This window comes from Trichechus manatus, unplaced genomic scaffold (assembly GCF_000243295.1).
Source record: "Trichechus manatus latirostris isolate Lorelei unplaced genomic scaffold, TriManLat1.0 scaffold00156, whole genome shotgun sequence".
Lineage (NCBI taxonomy): Eukaryota > Metazoa > Chordata > Mammalia > Sirenia > Trichechidae > Trichechus > Trichechus manatus.
Window position 1 is genome coordinate 3,179,630 of NW_004444092.1, and position 25,643 is coordinate 3,205,272.

The 25,643-nt window shown below is 37.3% G+C and overlaps 1 protein-coding gene across 1 annotated transcript in view; it reads right to left on the reverse strand.

Moving 5' to 3' along the window:
* The window catches only part of SDHAF3 (succinate dehydrogenase complex assembly factor 3), a 53,400-nt gene extending 27,981 nt beyond the window's left edge, over nucleotides 1-25,419 (reverse strand). Inside the window, 2 exon segments of the mRNA XM_004386151.2 lie at nucleotides 25,107-25,355; nucleotides 25,357-25,419. Coding sequence (XP_004386208.2) covers nucleotides 25,107-25,355; nucleotides 25,357-25,419 — 312 coding nt within the window.
* Nucleotides 25,420-25,643: the final 224 nt, after the last annotated feature.

Here is a 25,643-nt window from a genome sequence, read left to right on the forward strand (position 1 = left end):
CTGAGACTGGAGGCACCCCAGAGAGCAGGGCCCCTGGACTCTATCACCCCAGAACTAAAACAATTTCCATGGCCAACTCTTCAGACAGGGATTGGACTGAACTGTGGGACATAAAGTGATACTTGTGAAGAATGTGCCTCTTAGTCAAGTAGATACAAGAGACCAAAGGGGTGGCTTCTGTCCAGAGATGAGATGGGAAGGCAGAGAGAGTTAGGAGCTGGTTGAATGTTCATGGGGCATCAGGGGTGGAGGGGAGGAGTGTGCTGTCGCAGAATGGGGTGAGCGGTTGGGGTCTCATAACAATGTACGTAAAAAAAAAAAAAAAATTCTGTATAGGAGACTAACTTGAAATGTAAACTTCATTTAATCACGACAATTAAAAAAAAAAAAGTGTGGGCCTAAAACAATATGTGTACTGACTATTTAATAAGAAACTATTTGTTCTGTAAACCTTCATCTAAAGTACAATAAAAAAAATAAAACTAAAACATATTTTCCTAAAAAAAAAGGGAGAATAAGAGACAGAAGAAAACAAAACAAAGAAACAAAAAAAAGAAAAAAAGAAATGCCCCCAGGGATGTCCCCATGTGTCTGCACAGAGTAAGGGAGTAGCTTCCAAGCCATGTGGTACTGGCCCGGCTAGAAGGGGCTCTCAAGCCAAGAAAAGAAAAAGAAAACAAACAAATCAGAGCAAACAAACAAACAAAAAAAGCCCCTGGGTTCCCACCAGCATGGCAGCACAGGCCGGGAAACTTTCACAATTGAGCGGTACTTCGCAGCCTTTCAGGAAGAAGCAAAGATGGCACATGGAGCCAGGTATTTGAGAGGATCGAAGGAGAGATGGTGAGAGGTAAGGAAGAAATCTAAACAAGCGGAAAAAAGCAACACCAGCATCCAACAAAAGGCACTGTGGGAGCCGGTCAGTGCAGGCAGGTAGAATCCAAGCAACACAGGTAAAGCTGGTGCTTCCTGGCCAGGAGACTGTGGCTGCAGGAAGCAGAGGAGGCTAAGTGGGGGTGAAGAAGGGTGGGGGGTGGAAAGCCTATATCGCTGGTTACTGGTTCTTCTGTCTCCTGCTGGAAGCTCCGTGAAGCTGCTTTCTCATACCCCCTGTTCGCTGATCTCTGATGGGATTCCATGATGGTGGATCTGTGCTGCGGTAGCTGATAGGGAACCTCTGCATGTATCTCTCCTCTCGCTCTCTGTTCTCGGTCAGTTTCTTATTCCATTTGGTGCTTTGCTGAGTTCTTTATCTCTTCATTTGATGCTTAGGGTTTAAGGATTGACGTGTGACTCTGACTTAGTTTTTCTGATCTTTGCTGTGGAGGGATGGCATGGTGCTTCTGACTATGGTGCCATGTTGCCTGGAAGTCTCTATTCCTAAAAATTTTTAATTAAAAATACCCTTGGAAATAAAATAATTAGTTCTAATTAATCTAAGTTTAAATTAATATTCTCTGCACTAGGTTTCCTTAAACCTAAATATCCTGGTGCATATTATTTTCTACTTTTTTTCCAGTATTATAGCTTATATATCATCTCATTTCAAAGATGGAGAAACTAAGAAAGTGTTTGTAAGATGAAAAGAAATGGAGATTAAAAAAAAAAAAAAAAGGCAAAAGAGTGAAAGCGCTCAAATTCCACATTCCTAGAGAATATAAATGTCAGCCTTCTAGAAGTGCTCTCCCAATTAACCTACCCCCAAAAGAAAATTGTTGAAACAGGTAATCTAACACTGGCTGGAATTTCCACAAAAGTTCTAACTGAAATTTAGAAACCAGTATATGCTCAGGCTTGTTTGTTAGGAAATAAAAGGGAATTATCATAACAAGAATACTGTGCACAAAGAAATAAATTGAGGAAGCCTGCAGAGCTCTTAAACGTCAATAGGCTAAGACTGGAGGCACCCCGGAAAGCATGGCCCCTGGTCTCTCCATCACCCCAGAACTACAACAATTTCCGAGGCCAACTCTTCAGACAGGGATTGGACTGGACTGTGGGACATAAAGTGATACTCGTGAAGAATGTGCTTCTTAGACAAGTAGATATAAGAGACCAAAGGGGCGGCTTCTGTCTAGAGGTTAGAGGGGAAGGCAGAGAGAGTAAGGAGCTGGTTGAATGTTCATGGGGAACCAGGGGCGGAGGGGAGGAGTGTGCTGTCGCAGAATGGGGTGGGCAGTTGGGGTCTCATAACAATGTATGTTAAAAAAAAAAATTCTGTATGGGAGACTAACTTGAAATGTAAACTTCATTTAATTACATCAATTAAAAAAAAAAGTCAATAGGAAAAAAAAAATCCAATCAGAAAACAGGCAAAAGACATGAACAGACATTTCACCAAAGAGGACATACGGATCATAAATAAGCACATGAAAAGATGTTCACCATCATTAGCTATTAGGGAAATGGCAAATTAAAATCATCAAGAGATATCACTACACACCTATCAGAATTGCTAAAATAAAAAAATAGTGACAATAATAAATGCTGGATCAATCATACATTGCAGGTGAGAATGTAAAATGGTACAGCCATTCTGAAAAACAGTGTGACAGTTCCTTTCAAATGGCCTTACCATGTTGTTTTTGTTGTTGGGTGGCATCAAGTCGATTCTGACTCATAGCGACCCCATGTGACAGAGAAGAACTGCCCTATAGTGTTTTCTTGGCTGTAATCTTTATGGGAACAGATTGCCAGGTTTTTCTTCCATGGAGTCACCGGAGCTCCTACGGACTTACCAGACAACCTAGTTATTTTACTCTTGGGCATTTATCACAGAAAAATGAAGGCTTATTTTCATAAAATAAATTCACAACTAGAAATCATACAAAAACAACAATTAGAAATTGTTCACAGCAGCTTATTCATAAAAGCCCAAAACTAGAAATTTACCAAACATCCTTCAATGGATGAATGATTAAACTGTTATGTTCATACCATGGAACACTACTGAGCAATAAAAAGGAACTGTTGAGGCACAAAACAATGCGGATGAACCTCAAGGGAGTTATGCTGAGTGAAAATGCAAATCTCAAAAGGTTACATACTATATAATTCCATTTATATAAGACTCCTGAAATAACAAAATCATAAAGCTGGAGAACAGAAGAGTGGCTGCCAGGGGTTATGGAAAGGTTGTAAATTATTAATAAGCACAAAAATAAAGTCTTTTTGTTTTGTTCTGCTCCAACAAATTGCAATTGCCATTCACCATAAAATTTGTGATACCTTCTTCTAGTCTTTTTTTTCCTTTACTGTTTTGGTAATTTGTTGTTGTTGTATGCCACCAAGTCAATTCGAACTCATAGAGACCTTACAGGACAGAGTGGAACTGCACCATAGGGTTTCCAAGGCTGCAATCTTTATGGAAGCAGACTGCCACATCTTTCTCCTGAGGAGCAGCTTGTGGGTTGAAACCACCGACCTTTTGGTTAGCAGCCAAGCACTTAACAACTGTGCCACCAGGGCTCCTTCACAGTACAAACTTTTATTTGAAAAGGGCCCTTTAAATATTTTCCCTTTGCCAGTTGGCACAGTGTTAAGCTTTGTCAGTAGAAGGCACAGGAGAGATACTGCAGGAGGAAAGTGTTTTGCTCCTGGTTCTGGCGTGCATGATTTCCTCCAGCACCTTGCTCCTGTAGCACTTGCAGCTTCCCCAGTGCCCAGCTCCTGCAGTCCCTGGCAGTCAGCAGCTTCTCAGATGCTTTTGTTGCAGAATGCCTACAGTGAGACACTTCCCTAGGAACAGCCTTCCTACATTGCTAATTTCTGACAAGTTTCAGATGGCAGACTTCTAGTAAGTTCTGCCAGCATGAGATCAGAGAATTCTCTGCCATCCAGTGAGCCACTTGTGCCCTCTCCAACAAGGTCTGGGTCTCACCTGTAGACGTGTCTTCTTTGTGCACTCCATCTTGAGGGTAGTGACGTCTCCCTTCATCTATTATTCTTACATTCTTTAGAGTTCTCTTCACTTCTTCCTAGACAATCTCCTGCTACTCTAATCCTGTTATATTAATAATTCTTTATGTTAAAATTTTCTATTCAAATTACTTTGTGGTTTCCCTCTCTTGATTGGACTTAGCTGTGTAAAAACTACGTTATAAATAATACAGTGGACAATATATTAAGAAATATTTTACGCAAATAGGATTTAATAAGAAGTTGCCTCTCAAAAGTCAAGAAAAAAATCAGTGACGTTACCAGAAATCAGAATTACATGCCCAACAAAAAATGTTCAAGTAACATTTAATAGGATCCGAGCTTATAACTTTGGCCAGGTATGAAACAGCCAGAATTCTTGCACACGCACACACACACAAAAAAAGAAAACCATTTTCAGATGGAAAGATGGTATTTCAGTTATGAAAATTCTGTATGAAAATTTTGAGGAAAACGCTAAGATAGTTCACAAAAAGTGAAAGATCTTCAAACGAGTCACCCAACAATTGCCCATACAATACCTTTCTAACAATATCATATTTTTCAACATATTACTCGGAACTTCCATTTTCAAATCTTTAAATATTTAAGTGATGTGTAACCACTCATGACACTCAACAAATATTAGTGCCCTGAATCACTGCTATAGTTTTATCTCTTCCTGTATACCTTAAAGTTCCTTGGGGCCCAAAATACATTAAATACAGCCTGGAACAGTAAGTATACAATAAACATTTGCTAAAGGATACATCACAATTTCATTAAGATCGGTTCATTGTTTTTGTCTTTTTTTTTAATATGTGGTAGCTATAACCATTACACACCAGTATAAAGCAGCAGCAAGGACAACAAGATGACAGAAAATTCCCTCCCTGTAATCTCCCTGTCCATAAATAAATAACTGAAAATGAACACTGATACAAATTACCATAATTAGAGATTGATCATCCGAAACTATAAAAACAGTTGCTATCAAGTCTCTTTTCCCAACCCTTTCCTGAGACAATGTAACTTAACAAGTTCCTTCCAAGGATAGCATACAAGGCCTGGATGACAAACCAAGTGCACTCAGACACAAGAGGCTCCAGAATACTAATTCTTTCTGGTCTAGAGCAGAAAAGTCAAATAAGTATTTGACTCTACTGCCCCTACCAGCTACTTAGCTATGATCTGATCTGTGCCTCAGCCTATAAAATATATGAAGCTGACATTCAGCAGGCCCAGAAGAAAACATGCAAAATTATAGGTTAGGTGCACGTGAAGTATCCTAGAGAAATAGAGGCTGAGCCATAGAATATACAGTTTGCAAAGGTTACAAAGGTTTTGTCATTTAATATATGCTGTAAATCTACAGCTGTTTATTTACTGTTCAGTAATACTTTTATTTGGTAATAAACTCGTTTGGTACAAATATGTTAAAGAAAGTGCACATTGAATGAAAAATTAAGCATGTCAAAAAGCTTGACAGTAAACATGTAACACAGACACTACTGCAGTATCACTGGCCACATGAAAACCAGAAGACACAAATCTACTGAGGAAGCATCAGGATCTACTTTAAAAGTCATTTTGAATTATTTTAAGAAGTCTGCACCTGGAGACACTTTAACACGTATAGCTACAGGAACATACTTTTACATATTACATCGAGAAGCATGATTTTTTTCACTTAGATCAAATGAATAATAGCCTAAATAAAGCTCATTCGTTTTTACTCCAGATTATCTCATGCACATATAAAAAGTAAAGTGATAGCTGTTAAACTATTCGCAAAAGAACCACTTTGCAAAAAGTTAAATTTCAATTTTATAGCAGTGGTAGTACATGCTTAAAACAGAAAATCTGTTAAATTAATTCCCAAATAACTCTATTTCTTCCTACAATTCATGGATTCAAAGTAAAGCTATTCACTCTCTTAAAGGTGAAACATCTGATATTATTGACTGTTACTGTAAATTCAGCTTTAAAAAAAAGTTCAATGTTGAATATAAAATTATTTTTTATAGTGATACTACAGATACAAACTTTGGTGGAACAGAGTGTCAAAGTAAAAAAAAAAACAATGTTCTTATTAAATTTAGAGACCTTTAAAGAAGAAATATACTTGGAATTGGTTGTAATAACATACATAATTCATAACTGTGCCCAAACAGACTTGGGGGGGGTTGTCTTACAAAGAAAACTACTCTAAATGGAGATAAAGAGATAGTACCCGCTAAAACATTTGCGCTTAAATATTTATATATTTTAATACATATATAATGATTTGAGAATCTCCTCCATTGAACAGATTTTTCCGTGCACCTCCTTGATATCTCAAAACCTACAGAAAGATGATTTTATTCAATTAAAGGTGTCAATAATTCAAATTAATTATCAGTCATCAAATACAACTTTGAAAAAAGATTACAGGCAATTTTCAAAAAATTTTTAATAAAACCATACTGCAAAAACTATATTCTTCAAGAAAAAAATCAGTGACACAGTATTACTAACAGCTAAAAAAAAAAAAAAAAGTACATGAATATGTCCCAAGAATAATTATCATTTATGTTCTTTTTATGCTGCTCATATAGTCAATACAAAGGGGGATTTTTGCCTTAAAGTACACAGATATATGTATGCATTTTTTGAAACCTTATTTTTGAAAAGTGTTCATAAAGAACTATTTGATAGTTCTATTGATATAATAAACTCAATTTATAAGTCAATAAATACAAAATTCAAATATATATGTATGTTTATGTGTATGTGTATGATTTTAATTAATTTTACTGTTTCTTTCACTCCCAAAAGTGTCCCAGTTTTGACAACAAACTATACGGTCTAACTAAAAATAGAAAAGATAAAACATCTGCACACTGAAAAAGGTCAGAATATTGCTGGCCAAATGTCATGTATTATCATCCCCCGCCCCCACACACACACTTTTTAAACAGATAATCTATCATCTCGTGTTAAAAAAAAAATTGGCCAGATTTTTCACAGAATTTACAAGTATTTACTTGCTGTTATTGTTGTTTGTGCCACCAAGTCGATTCCGACTCACAGGGACCCAACAGGACAGAGTAGACCTGCCCTATCGGGTGTCTGAGGCTGAAATTTTTACAGTAGCAGATCGCCAGGTCTTTTCTCCCACAGAGTCTCTGATGGGTTCGAACTACCGACCTTTTGGTTAGCAGCTAGGCACTTAACCATTGCGCCATGAGGGATCCTTGTTTTAAAGCTGTATACTCTTTAAAATTTTATTTAAAAAATTATTTTGTTTAACAAGAACCACAAACATTATCTCAAAATAATTACGTGTTGCATGGCTATCTACCTTGCAAGGTCAAGAACTTGAAAAAACAAAGATTATATTTGTTGTTGTTTTACCACTATGAAACATCAGTCTCTAAGGCTGTATCTGAAACATGGTAGGCATTTTATAAATATTGACCAAATGAATAAAAAAACCAAATCCGCTGCCATGGAGTCAATTCTGACTCATTTCAACCCTAGGACAGAGTAGATCTGCCCCACAGTTTCCAAGGAGCAGTTGGTGGATTTGAACTGCCAACCTTTTGGTTAGCAGCTGAGCTCTTAACCACCGGGCCACCAGGGCTCCACTGAATGAATAACTTTCTTAAATTAAGACAGGGGAATTTTCAGAGACACTTGACAGTGATTGAGAAAGGAGGCAGGAATAAGAGCACTAAACAGCCATTCAAAATTCTAGGTAAGGTAACACAAAAGAATTTATGTTGAATTAATTCCTTAACTTCTAAAATAAATTTTAACATATTGAGTTTCATATGTTTATCTATAAATAGTAAATAACTGCACTCAATTTCTCCTAACTTGACTTACTAAAAAAACCAGGACATTCACAAAAACAATTATTTAAAACACTATTCAGGAAAAATCTCTGCAATCTTCAAAAATGGATTAAAATTGTGTACAAGAAATAGAAAAAAAAAACTCCATTTTAAATTAGTGAATACATTTTAAAATATTTAAAATGGCAATAACATATCCGACAATACAAACATGAAAATTATTAATCAGAATATTAAAAGACAACTGTAATTACAGATAAAATTGAAATATGTTTCTGAATTTCATACAATAGTCTTTCCAGATATAAGGATCTTCTGCCATCATGTGGAAATTTTTGAAATTACAATTGCAAAAAAAATCACTGTATCTGACTAATGGATTCAGTTATCCCAGTATTTCCCAACATTTAAAAGGATGAATCCAGTTGTAAATAACATAAATGTTCTTAGAAGAATTTAGTGAAAGAGACCATGCACATTTGCTCCCAGTTTGACTCTTCTCCCTGAGAGAAGATGTTCATTTGTGCTTAAGGAAACTACATGGGAGACACTCAACTTCTATTTTGTTTCCAAGACTCTTAGCAGTGATGGATATCCTAGGTCTCTTCTAGTTCATGATCTTAAATTCCTTAAATATTTTCTCCTTACCTCTCCACTATCTTAGTACTTAAAGCACTATATTATATGGAAAAAGGAGCAAGGACATTAAGCTATCCTCAACTTGTCCTGCAGAATCAGGAACCAGAGATGCCTGATAAAAGTTGTATAAAAGACCAAAAGTGAATTAATAGCCACACTGCAAAAGAATAGTTAAAAACTCACCCAGCTATACATACAGTCATATGTCTAGTGACTTGACGTATCTAGGTAAAGACATAACGTGCTTAAAATAAGTCTAACACACTGTGAAATACAACACTGAATTCTCACATATTTATGAAATACCATTTAAAGCTTTTCCTTACCTATTAATCATTATAAAGACTACAACTCACATATTTGATTCATTAACTTTTTCCCCAGCTGTGGTCATTAGCATGTTTGGTCTTTGTCTGGGGAAAAAAAAAAAAAACTATTGTAAGCAAAATACTGTCCTAGGATCTTTAAAGTACATGAAGATAGGTAAAATTTTATTTTTTGAAAAAGATAAAACTAGAAAAGAACTTTTCAAACTTTGCATAACTTCACACTAGCCCTATTACTATTTAAGAAAACAGTTTAAAAATATACTGTAGTTTAATATTAATATAAGAACTCTTACCACCTCCTTAATTTAGGGTGTAGAGCACATTTTGATAGCATCTAGTTGAAAAGAAAGAAACTAAAATAATCTGCTATGTCTCACTTATCAAAAGGGCCAAATCTAAATTTGTTCTTCACCTCAAACAGAAAATAAATTTTCTTTTTAGACATCTGCATCAATATTTGTAGACATATCCTATTTAAAACAAATTTGATGTATGCATATTCTGGTTTACACAAAGAAACATTATGGGCTGATAATCCATTTTACAAAAGGATTCAAAAAGAATGGCTTTAAACAGTAAGTTTGCCTATGTATTCGTTAGCTAGGGCTACTGTAAAAAATTACCACAAACCTGGTGGCTTAGAACAACAGAAAATTATTCTCTAACAGTTCTGGAGGCCAGAAGTCCAACATCAAGGGTCAGCAGGGTTACTTCCTTCTTGGAGGCTCCGAGGAAGAATTCTAGCTTCTGGTGGTTGCCTGCAATCTTCAGCATTCCTTGGCCTGTGGCAGCATAACTAATTTCTGCCTCTGGTGGCATGTGGCCTTCTCCCTGTGTGTCTGTCTTCACGGAGCATTCTCCTGTGTCTGTGCCCCAATTTCTCTCTTGTAAGGACGTTGGTCCTTGGATTAGGGCCCACACTAAACCAGTATAAACTCATCTTAACTTGATTATATCTACAAAGACCCTATTTCCAAGTAAGGTCACATTCTGAAGTTCCAAGAGGAACGCTATTCAACCCAGTACATTCAGTATACTTAGAATATAGTTAAATTTCAGAAAAAAAGATCAATATATAAACAACTTTCCAGAAATATGCTTATAAAATTAGTTACAAGAGTATCAAGCTTCAAAAACTCGTATTATTACAGTCTTTGTCCCAATAGCCTGACAAATCTAGCAGGCGAAACTAATGGATTAAATACAACAGCTGAAAATGACACATAAACGTATAGTAAAATAGTTCTTAAATATATACTTTCAGAACTACCCTAATAATCATAAACCTACTAATTTCTTCTTTAAAAATATATTCAGAGACTAGCAAACAATAGCCAATATGGCTTAAAGGCGACCCCAAGAAACCAAAGGGCAAAGAGTTGTCTTTGCTTTCTTTGTGCAGGACAGCCAGGCAGTGCAAGAGAAGAAAAATCCAGGGATCTCCATCAATATTGTGGTTTTCAAAGAAGTGCTCTGAGGGACGGAAGACAATGTCTGGAAAAAGGAAATCCATATCTGATGATCTAGAAATGAAGCATTTCGGACCAACTAAGGGAGGCAAGAAGAAAGATCCCATTGCCCCCAACAGGCCACTACTGGCTGGCTTTTTCCTGTTGTGTTCAGGGTTCCACCTGAAGATCAAATCCACAAACACTGGCATCTCCACTGAAGAACAAAAGGCTATGCGAGATGTGGAGTGACCTGAGTGATAGCAAAAAAGCGGCCTTACAATATACGGCGGTGAAGCTGAAGAAGTAGTAGGAGAAGTATGAAAAGCATGTAACCAACTGAGGAAAAGCTGGTGGTGCAAAGGGACAACCGAAGTTGTCTAAGAAAAGGAGGGAGAGGAAAGTGGGGGTTTTGGAACGGTGAAGAATGATGAAATAAAACTGAATATCTTGCTCCATGTGAATTATACAGAGTAGGGAAATCACCATAACACGTCTCCCTTGAAAAGGTATCTATGCCCTCATTAGGCTTAATTACAAAATTAGAATATTATCATATTATACTTTCTAAATGTGCTTCAGAAATCTTAAGTAATTTACATGAATTGGCCAACACCATGAAACTATATGAAAATTGTACATATTTCCAAACATTTTAAAAATAAAAAATTTTTCTCATTCTGTGCATTTGAAAATGTTCAAGCCATTTTTGAAGTGGTGTTAACTACGGTTTTTGGTTTGAAATCCTGAGTTATCCCTAGTTCGTTGTGTAGTGCCTGGGGTCTTACAAGCTTACGAGTGGCCATCCAAGGCACAACAACTGGGATCTATTCACTGGGAGCACCTGAGGAAGAGGGAGGGTCAGGAATCAGTGGAGGAAATAGAATACGTGTCCAATCCCTTCTATGAACAACTGCCTCCTCTGCCATGAGACTGAAGAATTGGATGGTGCCCAGCTACCATTACTGAACATTTAGATCAAACATTCTGTAGATGAATTCTGATCAAAAAGGGGAAAATGTGGGACAGAATTTTAAATTCTCATGGAATCCAGACTTTCTAGAGTCACTGAGGCTAGAAGAACTTCCAAAACCATTACCCTGAGGAAATCTTTAAATCTTGAACGAAAACCATCCCCTGAAGTCATCTTTAAACCAAATAATTGTTTAGCCTAGTTAGAAAAGAATGTCTGCAGCATTAAGCATTATACTCTTCTAAAGAACTATCTATATGTGATCAAATTTACAACAGCAACTCCAAAGGTTAGATGAGAAGCTTAGGGGTGCAGTGAGTCTGTGTTAATGATGGTGAAATAGTTTGGAAAAGGCTGTCGAGAAAGGTGGCACAACCTGAAGAACACAATCAATGTCACTGAACTGTACATAAAGACATTGTTGAAGTGGCATATGTTTCGTTTATATATTTTTTCACCAAAATTAATTACATTTTTTTAAAAGAAATCCTGAGTTATCAATTGTGCATATCCATGGCCCAAATACTACTACCCTAAAGGTTGGCAGCTCGAACCCACCCAGAGGTGCCTGGGAAGATAGGCCTGGCGATCTGCTTCCAAAAGGTCACAGCCTTTAAAACCCTACAGAGCAGTTCTACTCCACACACACGGGGTCGCCATGAGTCAGAATCAATTTGACAGCAACTAACAACAATATAGCTTATAAACAAACAACAACGAATTCTTGAAGCCCATGATTATAAGTGTAATTCTGTGAACATGATGCCTTTTGGAAGGGTCATGCTTCAGGATATGTGCTGTCAAGCTAGACCTAACTGATGCTGCAACAGGCATCCATTTTACTCAGGTGGTGGTTGTTGTAGATGTTTTGTATATATGCATACATATGCTGCCACTCTTAGCTTCTGGAAAGTTGGGAGGTCAGCTGGTATGAGAAGTGTAGGGACTATTTTTACTAAGTGGGGTGATTTTTAAACAGACTGTAAACCTCTTCCTTACCAGCAAGTGAAGAGCCACTGCCTCAAAGTTCAGAAATCTTTGGTACTTAAACACAATTTGCAATATTCTGTATTTTTCTTTTTCTTTTTTTCTTCTTTTTTTTCAAGTATGTTTATAATGATGAAATGGTTTTTGAAGGAAACTAAACCACATTATGTTTTTTAACTCTATTCAAAAAATAGTCTAAATATTTTAGTGGTTTGGAGCTTAGAAATAAAAATGCAATTTACTTTACAAATGCTTCAAGTTATAGTAATTGAAAAGTACAGAAAAACAAAAACTTGTAAATACGATAAATGAGACCTCACCTCAGGGATCATGCTAATTAAATCAACACACAAAGGGAAGAATCTGAAATCTCTCAGGCCCAGAAGAATAAATTAGGTAGCTTAACTTTAAAAGTTTAATCTATTAACACATTTATAAGAAATTTACTTAATACAGTTATTTAAATAATATTACTATTATGCCTCAACAGAAAAAAAGATGGTTAACATAAAAATAAAGAATTGAAATACAGAACTTGCCAATATGTGTTCAGCACCATACAGGAAAAAAAGAGCAGTGAAGCTGTGTTGTTATTTTTAGGCACCTTTGAGTTGATTCTGACTCACCGTGACCCCATGTGACCGAGTCAAACTGCCCCACAAGGCTTCCTAAGGTTGTAATCTCTACGGGAGCAGATAGCCAGGTCTTTTCTTTCCCCTGCAGAGCAGCTGGGTAGGTTCAAACCTTTCAGTTAGCAGCCCAGCACTTAACCTTTGTGCCACCAGGGCTCCTTAGTAAAGTTGTAGGACTCATAAAATGTATTACTAAAGGGATATTTTCTACTGTAGACACAGTGAGGCCTAGTGAAAAAAATCTCTCATGTCTACCCACTTCCCATTATTTTAATTCCATGTTTACTAAGCAACCTTCTAAACACTAGCTCATTTTCCCAAATAGCTTAATAGAGGTTCCCAACCCTTATTTGCAATTCTGAAGTCAAAGACGTTCTGAAAAACAAAAGCTCTTTCAGATCTCATCTGGTAGCAAATCCTGACCTAAAAGGATATGAAGACTTTATAAACTCCACTTAATGTGAATAGAGAAATGTTTTACTACAGAAATATTATTGTATTTGATAACATGGTACCACCCCAGATCCGACCAGAGTTTCTTAAAATTCAGTACATATTTATTACCTTTCTAAAAATCTAAAATTTGTGAATTGTGAGACATAGCTGAAAGGGGGTACCCTGGAAGTGGATGTAAATATTCTGACTCCTGGAAAAGAAGCACCATCTTCACCAGCTCCACGTCTCCCAGCCCCAGAAACCAGCATTCTGATTTATACTTCCTATTACATAAATTTAGTTAGTGTCTCTTGTCAAGAATCTCATCATCTCCGGGTTATGATGTTAAGTCCAATTCCAGAGCTACAAGATCAATTACCAGGCTTTATAATCACAACCTCGGGAGTCACAAACCTATGACCTAAAATCTACTGGTTTCCAAGCCACCAAGGAACCTCATTCACTTGTCTACCATCCTCCCTTGTGTGACCAGTTGTTATTGTTGTGTGCTGTCAAGTAGATTCTGACTCGAAGCAACGCTATAGGAGAGAGGAGAACTGCCCCACAGTTTCCGAGGCTGTAATCTTTACAGGAGCAGACAAACAGGTCTTTTTCTCCAGCAGAGCCTCTGGTGGGTTTGAACCTTTCAGTTAGCAGCTTAACTACTGTACCACCAGGGCTCCTTTGTCTGACCTGGCAGGAGACAATCAACAGCTCACCTTTCCTCCCTCCCAGTCCTACCTCATTGTCAGCCTTCATTCAACTACCATAATACTTAGAAAAAGAAAAGGTGGAAAATTAAAACACAATAGAATAGTTATTAACCAAAAAACCAAACCCAATGCCATTCAGTCAATTCCGACTCACAGCGACAGAGCAGAACTGCCCCATGAAGTTTCCAAGGAGTGGCTGTTGAACTGCCAACCTTTTGGTTAGCTGTCATAGCTCTTAACCACTGCACCACCAGGGCTCCAGAATAGTTTATTAAGCAGCAACTTTCTTAATTTTCATCAAATTAAGTTACTGAAGAATCACTGAATGTTTAAGTATGATCTCTTAGAAATTAACATGAGATTCTTCATGTTGCTTTTTAGACAATACTATGCCACACAGAGGACCATGATACTTCTTTTTGGATCTCAATTTAGAACCATATAAATTCTAAATATTTCTTCTAGTGGCTGGGTAAAAATGAGTAAAACTAGATAAAGTTTAATTTTGAGTCTACCCATGTTTAAAGACTACTTCCATTTCATTTACAATACTTAGCAAGAAATCATACAAAACATATACTAATATTAATATTAATTAAACGTGAAAAAGTCAAAGCTTAACCTACAAAATTAGGAAATATATTTGTAAGGTGCCGGCATTTGACTCATTGAATGTATCTGCCTCAAGTCCTTTATGAAACAAGGCTGGTAACAAAAATATTGAGTACATCAACTGCATTTCTTAAAATATTTAACTGGCCGTCTTATGATCACTAGAGTAACACATGATCTTTGCAGAGAATCTGAAAAAATCAAGGTACAAAGAAGAAAATAAAAATCAGCTTTAATCCTAACACCCCAAAAATATAAATGTTTACATTTAATTATGTCATGAGCAGTTTTCCATGTCATTAATTCTTCTGAAACACCATTTCTAATTGCATACTAACCCATCCATCATATGGCTACATTATAATTTCATTCTTCCATCATTGCACATCTACACTGCTTTAAATTTTTCACTATTACTATATACATGCACACAGCAATTAACATCTATGTAGATAAATCATCAAATAACCAACTGGAGTCCCTTTTGCCCATTCTTTTACTAAAGTTGTTAGTGTTTTTCCTATTAAGCTAAGTAAGTTCTTTTTTACATTAACACCATCAATCATATATCATATTCATTCCAAACATATTCCATTTGCCTTTTTAATTGTTTTTAATTTAGGAGTTACTAATTTTACATTGTTTGACTTATTTCAAAGACAACTACAAAGCACTATATTTTTATTAAGCATTCTATTACTACATTAGTACATAACTCTAAAACTAACAAAATGAGTAAAGAGAAAAATCAATTGTGCCAATGAAAAGTATAAAGCAAGTTAAGCCATTTGATTCAACAGTTTTAACTCATATCTTACAAGTAGAAGAAAACTGTTTGGTCTATCCCCAACTTCAGGGGTAAATACTATTTCCTCTTTTGAGACAACTGAGGCCCAACGAAACTTTACAAAAATTATACAGAAAGTATTTTATGTGCCTGATTAGTTTAACAGTTGTATCGCAGCAACTTCCATTTTCCTTTCATTACTATTAAAAACCTTGAAATGTGCAGCAATTAGCACATCAGGTTAATAAACAAAAGTAAATTACTAGCTAAATTATATTTAAACATTTGTCTACAACACATTATGCTGCAGGTGTAGAAGATAGAAAAGTGACTGAGAAGCTTCTCTTTCCTTCAGAAAAAAATATTAAAAAATAGAGGAAGAATAAAACATATAAATTGTACCAGGCAAACAAGCAAAGTTCAAAGGAAAAAAAATCTGTAATCCTCTTAACACTTCAAAAGTTTAACAGTTTTTTTTTTTTTTTAAATGGTACAACCACTATGGAAAACGGCATGTCACTTTCTCAAAAAGCTAGAAATAGAAATACTATGTGAACTGGAAATCCCACTCCTAGGTATAAATCCCAGAGAAATAAGAGTGGTGAGACAAACAGACATGCACACTCATGTTCACTGCAGTGTTATTCACAATAGCAAAAAGACGGAAACAACCTAAGTGCCCATCAACAGATAAATGGATAAACAAACTGTGGTACATACATACAATGGAATACTATGCAACAAAAAATAATGATGAGTCCACAAAACATCTCACAACATGGATGAATCTGGAGATTATGCTTAGTGAAATAAGTCAATCACAAAAGGACAAACACTCTATGAGAACACTATTATAGAAAGTGAAGAATAGGTTTACACACAGAAACAAATATTCTTTGATGGTTACAAGGGATGGGAGGGGGAAGAAAGGAGAATCACTAAATAGATCGTAAAAACTCATTGCCATTGAGTCCATTCCGACTCACAGTGACCCTATAGGACAGAGTAGAACTGCCCCATAGGGTTTAGCAGACACGTTAATTCTGGTGAAGGCAAAGGCAAAACACTATATGTGAGGAGTCAGGATGATGTGACCAAGGCAAAAGAAGGCAATGAAAGTATGCAAGAATAGAGGGCAACTATGGTAAGTATTATAAAATATACAATCCTGCAACAACAGTAATAACAATAATTTGTGAGTGGATACATAGGTAGATATGCATGCTAAATAGGTGTGGGAGAACATATGCGAGTACACCCGAGTGTGCATGTAGGTATGGTTGTGGATATTTCCACATACATATTTGTATGTGCTGCACGTATATTCATATATATAATAGAGCATATATGGAGCACAGTTATGGAAACTTCTTAGACATAACCAAACACTTCATGAGACTGAGCTACTGGGCTTGAAGGCTAAGGACCATAGTCTCAGGGGACACCTAGGTCAACTGGCATAACAAAGTTCATACAGATAGTGTTCTACATCCTAGTTTAGTGAGTAGCATTAGCATCTGGGGTCTTAAAAGCTTGCGAGCAGCCATCTAAGATACAATTATTGGTCTCCTCCCACCTGGAGCAAAGTAGCGTGAAGAAAACCAAAGACTCAAGGAAGCAATTAGTCCAAAGGGCCAGTGACCCACATGAACCACAGCTTCCTGTAGCATGAGACCATAAGAACCAGATAGTGCCCAGCTACTACTGCTGACTTCTATGACCAGGAACACAACAGAAGGTCCCAGTTAGAAGAGGTGAAAAATGTAGAACAAAATTCAAATTAATAAAAAAGACCAGACTTACTGATGTGATAAAGACTGGAGGAATCCCTGAAACTATTGCCCTAAGATACTCTTCTAAACTGGAACTGAAGCCACTCCCAAAGGCCACCTTTTAGCCAAATAATAGACTGGCCTATAGAAGAAACAGTAACACCTGCAAAGAATGTGCTCCTTAGAACAACCAACTATACGAGACCAAAAGGACAACATTTGCCCAAAAGTAAAGATGAGAAGGCAGGGAGGCGTAGGGAAACCAGACAAATGGAAACGGGGAACCCAGGGCGGAAATGGGGAGAGTACTGACACATTGCACGGATTACAACCAATGTCATGGGAACAATTTGTGTATGAATTATTGAATGGAAAACTAAATTGCTGTGAAAACTTTCACCTAAAGCACAACAAAATGTTAAAAAAAAAAGTTTAATGGTTTTTTGAAAACAATACTATGCAATTAATACTATGGAATACTAAAGTGTTAACTAGCCTTTCATGAGGTAAGAGCACAAGGTTTTTATCCTATCTAGCTGTGTGATTCCAAACAAGTCATTTTTCTCTCTAGTTTCTTCATCTTTAAGATGAAAGGACTGAGGATTTCCAGTTCAAGATGGCAAGCTGGAGAAATCACAGAAGCTTATCTCCTCTCCCTTTCCAAGCCCTAATATTAAACTGGTATAAAGGAACTTTTTTTAAAGAATACGCCACAATGACTAAAGGACAAAAAGTGATCCATCAGCAGCCAGGAGATATCAACAAATTTCTGAAGATGAAAAGCAGAAAGGAGTGTAACCAATGAAGCAGGGTAAACAGAAGAAGCCAGTTTAGAATACACACAGAAGGGAATACAGCTGAAGAGAAAGCCAAACTGCTGGAACCAAGGGAACTCAAACAGCGGTGAGTAAGGAAGACAAGAGTGAGAATCAAATACAGAGGAGATTAATTCAAACTCTGTCACCCTAGAAGTAATTTTCTGATCAACCAGCCCATCTATATACAGAGCTCTCAGATTCTTATTGCTTTATTTGTAAATACAGACCAATAATCAAAATTCACATTTGAAACATGAGAGAAACCAAAAGAAAAAGAAAAACATCCCCAGAAAATAGATAAATTAGGCAACAAAAAAGAATACATTGCTCTTTATTATAAGCCCTCCTATACTAATTTTTTTAACCATGTGTATACATCATTTTGTTTAAAAAAGAGTTTAAGTGCATTAACTGAAAAAAAAAAACCCTGAAAAAAATTAGTTAATGAAGCAATCTGAAACTCCCTATCACTTCTAATATTCTCTTATGTAAAATTTCACATGCATTTACTGTTTTTATAAAAGTAACCATAAAGTACATTTACCTCCATAAAACGTTAAGTAAAATAAATTAAAATTATGCAGATATAATCCTTTAAAATTCTATGCAAAAACTTACTTAAAAGTTTTAAGGCTTAATATTATGTATACATACACACATATTCACATACAGATGTTTTGAAACCATGACAAGTAGCATATTATCATCCTACTACCATTATTTTAAGTAATTAAATTAAAAGGAACATACCTCTGTGGTCAAGTGGCATACTATTAGAAGTCAATAAATAATATATGCAATATTGATCAAATTACAAAATTTTAAGACACCATTAGTTACTTTATAACATAAGCAAGCATTGTTACAGCACATCTCATAAGCCAATAAAAGTTAGATATTCCTAAGTAGTAACAGTATCTTTAAAGTTTCAGTAAGAAGGCAAATGCTTCAGACATGGAAAGAACTGACCATTTTATGTTGCAAGAACACACCGTTACGTTATCTCCTTTTTTATCCCTTTTTATATTAGTTACGGACCACAATACAGCTACAGTTTTTTAAAAAGTAAGACTTGATGTAGAAAACACATATTTGTGACACATCACCTTTCAGTAAACCATAACCATTCAGTAAACTGGAGCCCTGGTGGCATAGTGGTTAAGAGCTCAGCTGCTAACCAAAAGGTTGGCAGTTGGAATCCACCAGCCGCTCCTTGGAAACCCTATGGGACAGTTCTACTCTGTCCTACAGGGTCGCTATGAGTCGGAATAAACTTGATGGCATCAGGTTTGGTTTCTGTTGTTGTTACTTTTTATTCAACAAACCATCACAAAAATGCTGCATTCAGTAACATGCATAATAAACAGTAAAACTGAGAGGTACTCAAATAGCCCACTCATACTTAGTAGATGTATCCCCCCCCGCCAAACACACACATATACAACTCATCTGCTGAACAGAGAGGTAAATTCATTCCTTTTCTTCCACAAGCTAAAGTACAAACTACAAATCAGGATGTTCAAAAGCAACAAAATGCAGTCCCCAAATTAAGTAAGAGAGGCGTGCAATTATAAAAACTAGCAAAATACCCATCCAACCCTAATTATACCAAGTTAAGGAAACTCTAAATATAGGTGACATGCAACTTAATCATATATTTTTATCTGATTATCCATTTCAAAGTCATAAATGAGAAAAAGATATCCCGTGTGAATTACAAATGGATGGCTTTGTGAAATCTGAAGCATTACCAACTTTCTAAAGCAAATACACAAAAATAAAACAAAAAGCAAATGCCTCAGTATGGTATCTAGACTATCACACAAGTTTAAACAATTAAACATAATCAAGACAGAAAAAAGTATATTCCTTTGCAGAAATTGCCAGGAACAACTAAACACAGAAGAAAAAAAAGAACCATTGTTCCAGCACGTCAGTACTATCTTCATTCTCTTAACTTATAAATGTTAGTGTTCTATCTTTGACCACCTTGCCCTATGCTATACCCAACCTGGGCAATTTCATCCACACCTTTGGACCACCACCTGTTGCTGTTGCTGTTAGGTGCCATCAAGTTGGTTCCCACTCATAGCAACCCCATGTACAACAGAATGAAAAACTGCCCGGTCCTGTGCCATCCTCACAATCACTATGTTTGAGCCCATTGTTGCAGTCACTGTGTCAATCCATCTTGCTGAGGGTCTTCCTCTTTATCACTGACCTACTACTTTACCAAGCATGACGCCCTTCTCCAGGAACTGCTCTTTCCTGATAACACATCCAAAGTACTTGAGACAAAGTCTTGCCGTCCTTGCTTCTAAGGAGCGTTCCGGCTGTACTTCTTCCAAGACAGATTTGTTCATTCTTCTGGCAGTTCATGGTATGTATATTCAATATTCTTCGCCTGCACCATAATTCAAAGGCATCAATTCTTCTTCGGTCTTCCTTATTCATTGTCCAGCTTTCGCATGCATGATGCGACTGAGAATACCATGGCTTGGGTCAGGCGCACCTTAGTCCTGCAAGTGACATCCACCAAAGTGACCACCACCTATAATGAATTCTTAATGTCTATCTTTAGCCACAATCTGTCTCCTGACTGTTAGACTAAGACATACCTTAGAACATCTCCACTAGACGGTCCCATCAGGATTTTAACTTAAAACATACTAAACGGAACTCATTCCCCACCTGCTCCCTCTATACACCCTAGTCTGCTTACTGGTACCATGTTCTAAAACCTGGGAGTCATATATCCTACTTACACTCCTTCCTCACTAATCCTGTACCAGTAACCAAGTCAAATCCATTCTCTCTTAGAAAGGATATCTCATAAATCTATACTATCTTTTCTCCATTCTTAATTCCTCTGTCTTGGTTCAGGCACATACATATTTGAGACTACCATGGCAATCTCCGAACTGTTCTCCTTGCCTTTAGTCTCTCTTTCTTCAGTTTTTCCTGTATATTGCTTCTAAAGTGATATTTCTAGAATATAACTTAGGTCATTTCCACCACTGCTGAAAATTTTTCAATGATTCAAAATAAAAAACTAAAATTCTTAGCACAACATCCTATTTCTTGCCTACCTCCTTAGCTTTATCTCTTCCCAATCCCCCATATACAGCACAAAATTCCAAACACATCACTGCACTTCCTGAAAAACATAATACAAGCAGTCCTTAGATTACAAACGAGTTCCATTCCTAAGTCTTTAAGTTGAATTTGTACATAAGTTGGAACGGTTACGTACAGTTCATATCTAACATCACTCAAATGTTTGTCTTAGTATTAGTATACCCTTCTATGCATAAAAAACCTTACAGAAACACTTCCAGATATGCTACATCTTTAACATAATACTGTAATAATAATGTTTTGATGTGCGCTGCAAAGTAGCGCCCACTTGTTATTACGAACCATTGTAAGGTACCTCAAGTTTTTAATATAATAGGCTTTACGGGGGTTGGTTCATTACTATGGATTGTAAGTAAGTGGGATGTTCTTAACTCAGGGACTGCCTGTACTGTTTCTTACTCAATACCTCTATATATGTTATTCTCTCTTTCTAGAAAGTTCTTTTCTAGGCATGGCTAACTTTGACTTGTTCTTTAAGACTCAGCTCAGCCATTCTACGTGGCTTTCAACTTTCTCCATTGCTTCCTTGCTCCCATAGCACTTAATAGATACTCTTTTGTACTATAATTATCTATTCTGCTCTCCTAAACTTTAGGCATTGTGAAAGTAAAATACATTTATTATTTATTTTTGTCTCCTGCAATGCCTGGCATATTGCCTGGCAGTTAGTAAGTGATCAATAACTATTTGTAGAATGTTTTAGCCTTTCCACTCGTGTCCAGAAACAGAATTTCACTTATAAAAATCCCCCCAACAAACACAGAGCAAAGCATCTACTTAAGAAAAACAATAGGAAGCTGGCAAGGAGTCAACTGACATAAGGAAAGCAGAAAGCGGGAGCCGAAAAGGAAAAATCTCTTCTGTGTGAAGAGACAGAATCTTTTTAAAGTAGCTCCTGAGAGCACAGTTTTTTATCCTTTGTCTCACACTCTTTCACCAACACAGTTTACTTGCTATCTAATCATCAATGCTTATCCTCAAGCTTTCCAGAAAATAAGTGGTTTATGAAGTTCATCTCTCCACAACTGGGTAGTTACAGAGAGAAGAATGGAAAGCATTGCCTAAATGAGCTGTTCTTCAAAAATGAGCATAGTTAGAATTTTTTAAAATGTCGTAGTAAGTAATATCCCTGATCTACCCAGATCCAATTCCATTTCTAATGGTTGCCTTCTGGTAGATTTAGGAGTGAGATTCCAGTGGATATTTTAGCAACTAGTTATCGAACAATCTCCCTAACAGATTCTCAGCATCTCTTCCTGAACTTATATCTTTTCTCTTCTGGTAAAGAACTATATAAATTCACTCCTTACTCTGTAAATATGCATTTATATTTTTACCCTTAAGATAAAAATGAAATACCTTCCTTCCACCTTCCCCTAAATGCCAGGAAAAACCTGGCAGATACTACCTTAACCAAGTGATCACGGTTAACATTACCAGTTCAAGTAAGTCATGTTGCTATCATGTACACTCTGACATGACGGCTGAGAAGTACACATCAGCCCTGCAATATCTGCAATAATGCATCACATCAACTTAATCATGAGAAAACATCAAACAAACTCAAACTGAGGGATATTCACAAAATAACTGACCCGAAACCCGTTACCACTGAGACAATTCCAACTCACAGCAACCCTATACGACAGAGTAGAACTGCCCCATAGAGTTTCCAAGGAGCGCCTGGTGGATTCAAACTGCTGACCTTTTGGTTAGCAGCCATACCACTTAATCACTATGCCACCAGGGTAACTGACCAGTACTTTTCAAAAGTGTCAAGGTCATGAAAGACAAGGAAAAACTGAGGAACTATCACAGACTGGAGACTAAGGAGACATGATGACTAAAGGCAGTGTGGGATCCTGGATTGGATCTTGAAAGAAAATAAGAGCATTAATGGAAAAGCTGGTAAAATGTGGATAAAGTCTGCAGTTAATAGTATTTTCACAACGTTAATTTCTTAGTTTTGATAACTGCACCATGGTTATGTAAGATATTAACATACGGGGAAGCTGGGTATAAGATATACGGGACTCTACTAACACTTGAACTCTTCTGTAAGTCTAAAATTATTTCAAAATGGAGTTAAAAAAAAAAAGGCTAAATTCCTGATACCAAGCCTCCTATGTTGATCAACACATTCTTGATATACCCAGTTCTTTTTTGATCCCCTCCCCCTTTCCTCCAACATTAAAAAAAAAACAAAAAAAACCTGTTGCCGTCAAGTCAATTCCAACTCATGGCAACCCTATAGGATAGAGCAAAACTACTCCCTAGGGTTTCCAATGAGTGGCTGGTGGATTCAAACTGCTGACCTTTTGGTTAGCAGCCATAGTGAGACGCAGCTCTTAACCAGTGCGTCACCAGGGTCTCCAACACATTATCAATTTACTCTGGGTTCCTATTCTTTCCTACTTTTTCCTTGAAACGTGCCCAAGTTCTTATACTTTAGGATTTCTCAAAGTACCCTTATTTCATCCCAACACAGAGCTAGATTCTCCCTGTCCTGCCACAAATTGGCCTGGCTTAACAAATGTCACACAACAAATCTTAATGATCTTATAGCTTCAATGTAATTAACAATTTACAAAGTACTTTTAAATACATTTACATACATTAATTTTGAAGTGCACACTGTAAGTGCTGCTATCATTTTACAGATACAAAAATAAAACTAAAAATATTACGTGATTTGACATTTAATAAATGCCAGAGTCTGGATTTGAATGCTGTTCTTCTGATTCCAAAATCAAGTGACCATATTAAAACAAACTGGTCTGAGTTTAATAAAAATTCAACTCCTCTGGCTCCCGGCAGGCTAATTACATCTAACATACCATGTCTTTAGGAAAGTTCTACATTTCACCATTGCCCTAAATGTCTTTCTTTCAAACTTTATTGATTCTACCATCAAGAATTATAGAATTTAGTGAAAAAGTCCTGTGTTCACCCTAACCTTTACAGTTTTTTTTTAAAAAACAGACTTCAGTCATCTTTTCAGCCATCAACTTTTTAGGCTGAAGAACTGTTTACCTCTATTCTCATACCAAAGCTGCTTTATGCTTCCAAATACATGAGAAGATGCTCTAATCTCCAATTCTGTTAATCTGGTATTTGCAAATCAGAACTACCGGCAATCCTGTAGGCTCCCAGCCCCACGAAACGCTCTTTTTCCTTCATTTATTCAAAAAATATATATATATATTTTTTTAAGGTAACTCCTTAGTGTATGTGTCTGCTTAAGATTTAGTGCAATAGTGCAGGGTAATATAACAAGAAAATGTGACCTGAAAATCCGGAGAAAACAACTTTGGCCTGACAATTCTGACCAGCACTTTTCAACTTCGCCACTAGTTTGCCACACAGTCTTTAATTTTTTAGTTATCTGGTTTCTGTACCGATAAAGTGAGAAAATTACTAAAACCCAACAAAGAGCGCTTAGATTAAGGATAATAAAGTATGGAAATAAGCCTCTAACTCTGAAAACTGAGGAGCGAAACAGCCATTAATTTCACTCCCCCCCCCAAAAAAAAACCATTGCCATCGAGTCGATTCCGACTCAGAGCGACCCTGTAGGACAGAGAACTGCCCTAAAGGTTTCCAAAGAGCGGCTGGTGAGGTCCAATTGTCGACCTTTTTGGTTAGAAGTCGTAGCACTTAACCACTACGCCACCGGGACTCCATTGGCGGGGGCCAAAAGCTGCAAGTGTGACAACTTTTAGGACTCTTCGGTGATTTATTCCATCTTGTGACCTCCCATCCCTACCCTCCAGGGGCTGGTATTGACAGGAACTCAAAAAGAACTGAATTGGAGACGCTGACGTAACGGGATCCGCTCCACTGAGGAACCCATAGAGAAGTCGGGAGGCTTGGGATATTAACTTTGGGAAGTGTTGTTTAAACAGCTTTAAGCTGTTTAATTCAGATGGAACGGGTTGCTGCTCCGTATGAGCCTGCGTGGGACCCTGGGAGACGAGCCCAAATAGGAAATCTCTGGTAGGGACAAACTGGGCCACCAATAAGGGACCCCCAAGTTCTGGGGCGAAGAAAAGGGGGCGTCACTTGCCTCCCACTCCTGCAAGAAGCGCTGGGCCTCGTCAGAACCAACCGTCTTATGTCTCCTAAATTCGTCCTTCACGTACTGGTCCCCCAGGGATTTAAGGTCGGGGGGCAGAACCCGATGCAACAGCAAGAGGCGCCGATACAACGCCCTGACGCGAAAGACATGCCGGCCAAGCATCACGCCTTGTGTGGACCGCCGACTACGCCTGCGCAAAAAGGCCACACGCGCGCTTTCCGGGTTTGTGGACCCCGACCTCACTGAGAAGCCTGGCATTGGTGAACTAGAAAGCGGGCGGAAGAGGGCGCGCGACCTCCATCCGGTTTGGTCCCCTCTAGAATCAGGCCCTTCCGGAAACTTGAGCTGCAGCGGCGCGCGGGCGCACTTCTCTAAAAGCTCTTGGGATCGCGCCTGCGCTCTCCACTCCGTCCCTCCAGCGCTGTATCCGTGGGCAAGAGACCGTAAATCTGAGACCTGATGTCCGTAAATCTGAGACCTGGTGTGTGCGAATGGTCATTCCTTAGCCTCGCCCCATCATCTTTT